General features: G+C 48.0%; 1 protein-coding gene across 1 annotated transcript in view; it reads right to left on the bottom strand.

The window, feature by feature from the left end:
• The window catches only part of Proz (protein Z, vitamin K dependent plasma glycoprotein), an 11,671-nt gene extending 5,986 nt beyond the window's left edge, over positions 1 to 5,685 (bottom strand). Inside the window, exons 1-4 of the mRNA XM_008848423.2 lie at positions 5,516 to 5,685; positions 3,565 to 3,728; positions 1,697 to 1,721; positions 848 to 961 (exon numbers count right to left, since the gene is read on the bottom strand). Coding sequence (XP_008846645.1) covers positions 848 to 961; positions 1,697 to 1,721; positions 3,565 to 3,728; positions 5,516 to 5,597 — 385 coding nt within the window. The 5' untranslated portion in view covers positions 5,598 to 5,685. The remainder of the gene's footprint in view (positions 1 to 847; positions 962 to 1,696; positions 1,722 to 3,564; positions 3,729 to 5,515) is intronic.
• Positions 5,686 to 6,460: the final 775 nt, after the last annotated feature.

Raw genomic sequence — 6,460 nt, 5'->3', positions numbered from 1 at the left:
AGGTTCCTGCCCTGAGTTCCTACCTTGGGCTCCCAGATGAACTGTGACCCGGGATATGTAAGCTAAATAAACCCTTTCCTCCCCAAGTTGGTAGTGGTCAGACTATTTTGTCACAGCAATGAAGAACAAACTAGGACAGCTGAGTATAATAGTGAGGCCTGTCACCCCAGCTACTCAGGAGGCTGAAACAAGAAAATCGTAAATTCAAGGCCTGCCTAGATTTACAAAGCAAGTCCATGGTTAGTTTGGACAACTTATGGAGGCTCTGATCAAAAAGAGAAAGCAGGCTGGGCATGGTGCCACATGCCTTTAATCCCAGCACTCAAGAGGCAGAGGCAGGTAGATTTCTGTGAGTTCTAGACCAATCTGGTCTACTAGTGAGACCCTAGACCCTATAAAAAACAAAGTAAAATAAAAGTAAAAGTAAAAAGGCCTAGAGATACAGGAAGAGTGCTTGACTGCATGTGTGAGGCCCTGGTTCAGTTTCCAAAACTGTCCTCTCAAGGCTTTGCTTTGATTATTCTCCATCTGGAGATGCCACTGGCATGCCAGCCAGACACACCTGTGTGGACCCCCTCTCGTCTGTGTGCACATTGTAGATTTGGGGAGTAGGTTGGGGAAGAGGAGGAAAGGCTTCCTGTGCCATGAAGTCTCTGGGGCAGGAAAACAGGTCACTGAATGCACCTGGGGAGCGATTTCCACTGGAGAATACGGGGGACCGAGGAGTCCCCTGAGATAAGTGGATTGAGGTTCCCAGGGTACCCTCCTCTACCTGGTGGGCTTGCTAGGATATAAGGCAGAGCCCCACCTGCTGGGAAGCATGGATATAGGGTAGATAGTGCCTCACCCATTGCACAGTTCTTGCCCTCGTAGCCTGGGGTGCAGGTGCAGCTATAATTTCGGATGTGGTTCTGGCATGATCCATTGTTGAGGCAGGGCTGAGAGATGCATGGGGTGCCACCTATGGAAGCAAGAGGGCATCTGAACTTGCACTGTAGCCTCCCTGGGCCATGACCATCCAGGGCTTACTCCACCAGGGCAAAGGAGACCACTACCAGATACCTTCTGTCCTGCTGGATGCCACATGACCCCCTCCTATCTCTCACTGTGGCCATCATGTCACCCAGAGACTTGTGTCAAACCCCTTCTGCCTCTACTTCAGGTTGTCGTGACTGTCTGGGGCTGATAGCAGCTTTTCTACTCACTTCAAAGTGTCCTTGTCTTTTCATCATCCCATCCTGTGCTCCTACCCCATGTTCCCCATTCACTTTCACATCTCTTTCTGCTGATACCCACTCTATGCTCTTCCTGAGCATAGCCTACAGAGCAGACCCCAAGCCACAAGCATCTGAGTCAGAGCCAAAGCTCTTAAAAATCTGAGCTACTTTCTGACCTACAGCACAAGCCTTCCCAGGAGCCTGAGTCATGAGGTGGGAGGAGCTTCTGGGGAACCACCTGCCTGCTGCTTGACTCCCAGCTGCCTGGGAACCTTCAGACACCAGAATGATGAAGCCATAGGGGCTTCATGTGACCTTGCTGCTGGGACCTTGGGACTAGTGCCCTTTCCTGGCCAGACACCTGTTCCCTAGGGCCAGAGCCTTGTAATGTGGAGTCCATGGGCCCCAGTCTTGACTATCCTGAGACTCCTCTCAGAGCGGAAGAGGAACTCAAGCTGGAGAGCTGAGAGAGCACTCACCCCAGTACTGTCTCCAGAACTCATCCTGCCAAGGCAAAAAGTAGGAACGTTACAAGCAAGTCTTCCTTCCTGTCTTCCCTCCTGCAGATGGACTAGAGGGTAAGAAAATGCTGATTTTACTCACTCAGTAGGAGAATGTGGGATTCTTTTTATGTGTTTAACAGCCTGCTAATATTGAACATGTAATACATCCTCTGCTAGGTGACTCCCCATGCCTCACTGAGGACAGCGATAGTGTGGTGTGCACACAAACCCAAGGCCACAGCCTTCCAGTGTCCCTCCTTCCTGGCCTCTTCCCACCTCACTTTACAGAAGCACATGACAATTGTCCAAAATTCATACCTCTTTTTCAAAAAAGTAACCTGTTACAATTTTAAAGTTAATGGGAAGAGGTTGGGGAACATCCACCGTGAGGAGTTAGTAGACTTGCAGTTTGTCCCCAAACCACGCTTGGACTTCCTAATGACGTCACAAATGCATTTCCCTTTACCATGAAGTTGTAAAACTGAAATTTAGTATGGACTATTTAAAAATGTTCATTGTTTTTGCTAAATCACAGATGGGCTATTTCAAAAGAGTCCTCTACACATGGTCTTTAGGAAACTATAACTGAGGTTGGAGAGATGACTTAGTGGTTAAGAATATTTGCCATTCTTCCAGAGGACCTGGGTTTGATTCCCAGCACCCGCATGGTGGCTAACAACCATCCATAACTCCAGTTCCAGGGGATCTAATGCTGTCTTCTAATCTCTGTGGGCATTGCACAACATAGGTGCACTTACATACATTCAGGCAAAGTACTTCATACATATAAAATAAAAAAAATAAATAAAATATTTTTTAAAAGATACTACGTGCCAGGCGTGGTGGCACATGCCTTTAATCCCAGCACTTGGGAGGCAGAGGCAGGCAAATCTTTGTGAGTTTGAGGCCAGCCTGGTCTACATAGTGAGTTCCGGGACAGCTGGGGCTACAAGGAGACCCTCTATGAAAAAGACAAAAAAAAAAAAAAAAACCTATAAAAATATTTTAAAGTACTCTAGAGAAAAGGGCCAATGTTTTATTCACAACTAACTTTAAATATCACTTCATTTACATATAAAATTATTGAAATGCTGGGGATTGAACCAAGATCCTCACACGTGTTAGATAAGTACTCCACCACTGTGCCACACTCCAGCCTGGGAAATCTTCTTTGACTATCTGGCTACTATATTCTGAAGTATTTACATGAAAATATTCATTGTTCCTCAAATTTTGATTTCCTTTCTCTGTCTTTGATAAGCATATGAGTAATTAAAAATGGTAAATTCTGCCAGGCGTGGTGGCACATGCCTTTAATCCCAGCACTTGGGAGCCAGAAGCAGGCAGATCTCTGTGAGTTCAAGGCCAGCCTGGTCCACATAGTTCTAGGACAGCTGGGGCTACAGGGAGACCCTGTCTCAAAAAGACCTAAAAAAATGGTAAATTCTTACCTGTATTATTCACATAATTCTATGTGTGAGAAAATAATTTACTTAATCCAGAGTATGCATTGTGGGAAGTTGTCTTACTATGTACAAGGGAAGAGTTTTGTCCTCCCCAAATTCTCCTGACATACTAAAGCAGTCAAGTCTGATGAGATGGTTGTGGTCTGATGGGCAGGTCTTCCTGAGCTGGGTAGCCTGACCAGAAGGGAGTCTGGAGTTGGGTCATCACCTGTGATGAGGCCAGTCTCCTCCGACCCCGACCTCTAAGTTTTGCCTCTCATGTGTGAAGTCAGTTTCATACCAACCCTACCATGAGGAAATGACTAATTAATCCCATTTTCTGAGACAGCAGCCGCCTGAACAGTTATAAAGTTTATGGGCACTGTGGGGCTTACTCACAGTGCTAATGTCATTTTCAAATACTTCTCTTGCTTCCTCGTAGATGCAGATTTCTTCATAGCATTCCTTTTCCAAGTTTCCTTCAAAAAGCTCTTCCAGGAGATAGGAACGGGCACGCCTCCATCTCCCCAGAACGTTGTTTGCGTGTGAGGCTTGAAGAAACACTGCAGGGTGAGAAAGGGATGCAGTAATGTGAGTTCTGGCGGTTCCCTCCAGCATCTGGTGCTGGCTCTCAAATAGGGACCCAGCTATCAAATGCTGTTTCCTGCCACGAAGACAGGGCCTGGTCTGTGCCCATCTTCAATGTCAGCTATGGCCAGAGTCACTCCTATGGCCAGGCATGCACTTTTATTTTGTTGAGTGAGTAGATGGCCCTTGTGAATTGCAGGCAAACACACTGTCATTTTATGGAGAGAGGATCCAGGGCCAGAGAGGTCATGTCTCAGTCAACCACAGTAGACAAGTGTCCAAGTAGAAGTTTGAGGACATAAGACAAGTATCTCATCATTTGCTTCAACTTTATCTGTCTGTGGTCTTTTCCAATCTTGGTATTGCAAAAATACAAGTGAGGACAGCAACACACTAGTCAAGCGCTGCACAGCGAATAGAGAGCATTCACATCTGAGTATCAACAATAGGAACGTGGGGACTGAGCAGCCTCTCCACAGTAGGAAGGAGTTCTGACAGACACCTCCGGGGGTTTGCACCAGGGTGGGCTAAGGAACAGTAGAGAGGCTCTCCTAGGTCAAGCTCAGACCTGCAGGCTTTTCCTTCTTATCCATTCCCAGGATGGTACCGGACTCTGGTTACCTCCCATCCATGCTGCTACTCTCTGGGCAATGGCCTGTAAGGGAGGACAGTCCAGGAAGATGCACAGACTTTGGTATGGATGTGGCAGGAGGGCCACACACCAGAGACAGTGATGCCACCATGGGGCTTGGAAATGTAACCCCATTCAACAGGTGCATCTAGCTTATAGATATTCTCTACAAGTCTGCAGGCTGTCTGGACCCCTATTTGGCTGAAATCCAAGTATATGCGGATCGTGAGGATAGAACAGGCTCAATCTGGCAACAGGGATTTTCTGAGCATTTCCCACATGCTCAGGGCTTCAAGCAAGGACTGAAATTCAGCAGAGAGCCAGCAGACAGGAGCTTGCCAGTAGAGGCTCCATGACAGGGAGTTGGCACTGAGCAAACTGTTGTGTATACAGTGACAGTGGGGATGAAGAGTGTTCTGTGTGGATGGATAGAGTGTGGAAGTCAGAGAGAGCAAAGACTGGAGGCCTAGAATCACTGTTGGGGAGCCATGGGCTGCAGTAGGGGAGGGGAAAGGACAACAGTCATGAACAGACAGACGATGGGCCCTACAGGGATAGAGGGAAGCAGGGAATACTGAGGAAGGTTTAGATGCTCCGGGGTAGAAAGGGCCGTGTGGAGTGAAGCTCAGACCACTTGCCCTCTGCAGTCCTCTGGCACAGAACAAGAACTTTGACTTCCAGATGGACAGGCTCCAGCCTATCTGTGGCCCATGGGTGCCCATCCTGGGCTTGTCCTGCTTCCCTTATTCTCTCACTGCACTTCCTGTGTATCTTAGGCTGTCTTGGCCTGGCTTTGGGAACACCTGAGTCCCCCATCACTTTCAATACTTGTTATTACACAGCTTCAAGATCTACATTGCTTTTCAAGAGGGAGAGTGAGGCCGTGGTCCATGCCTCAGGGCCCTCAAAGACAGTGTCATCTGCAGAGCCACTAGAGCTGTACCAAGGATGAGGTAGTTGGACATGGTAGGTCACACCTCTAGTCTTAGCACATGGGAAGTGGAGGCAGGAGGACTGCCAAGAGTTGAAGGCTAGTTTGAACTACGTAGTAAGTTCCAGACCAGCTTGGGCTGTATAATGAGACCCTACCTCAAAAAAAATTTTTTTAAGGATGAAACAGCAAATGCCTACCTGACAGCTCCACCTGGTGCAGGGTAAGGATGACAATGAAGACAACAATGAAACCTCGCAGCAGCAAGACACAGCCGGCCATGTTCACCCAGAGTACAGCTGGCCCAGGCAGGACAAAGCTTCAAACAGCCAAAGTCCAAGGCCCCAGGAGGCATTGTGGCCAGTGTGTGCCTCAGAATACACAGAGAATGATACTAGGTAACCTGTGGACCTAGATATTGACAGTTTGAACAGGAGCTGAACTCCCTTATGTTCCCTCCCTGCATTTAGCAGCAGCCAAAGTGAGAGGAAGAGGTGAACATGGAGGGGAAAGTGACAGGGCCTCTGGCCCTTGTGCTGGCCTCTCTGGGAGGAAACAGGAGATTCCTTCAGGAGCCTCACTGGGTGATAGAGAGGCTATGGTGGGAGCTTCAGGCTCCAGACCCCATGTGGCTGTATACAGGTGTGCAGCTTTCCCAGCAAGGGGCCATCCTGGGTCTGGGTGGGTGGTGAGAAGGAAGGCCACCAACACAAGGCATGTGCAGTCTTGCAGGGGGGCGACACATAGAAGAGACAAAGGAGGGAATGAGACATGTCAAATCCCACAGTGAAGATGGGCAGGTGAGGCCTAGGTCAGGCCCAGGCAGGGTGAGGTATGATCTGAGATGTGTGTGAAAAGCCCAGGTAAAGTATCTGGAATCAGACTCACAAGAGACTGGAGTGGGAGGAGATGTAAGGTATATCACCAGCATTTGACTAGTTATATCTGTGAGGCTGGTCTGTGCATCTTTTACTGACCAAGCGATATTCACAAGGACAAAAATCTAAAGACAATGATAAATACAATTGTATTAAAGTAGGAAGTAAAGAAAACGAAGCAGCCAGAAGCCTTTGAGTGAGAGGGCAGCTGGGCAGACCAACCTTAATACATACATGCTTAAGTTTATTTAAAAAGTAGGGGGGCTG

This window comes from Nannospalax galili, unplaced genomic scaffold, assembly GCF_000622305.1.
Source record: "Nannospalax galili isolate Female #2095 unplaced genomic scaffold, S.galili_v1.0 scaffold744, whole genome shotgun sequence".
Lineage (NCBI taxonomy): Eukaryota > Metazoa > Chordata > Mammalia > Rodentia > Spalacidae > Nannospalax > Nannospalax galili.
This window is presented reverse-complemented; position numbering and strand designations above follow the sequence as displayed.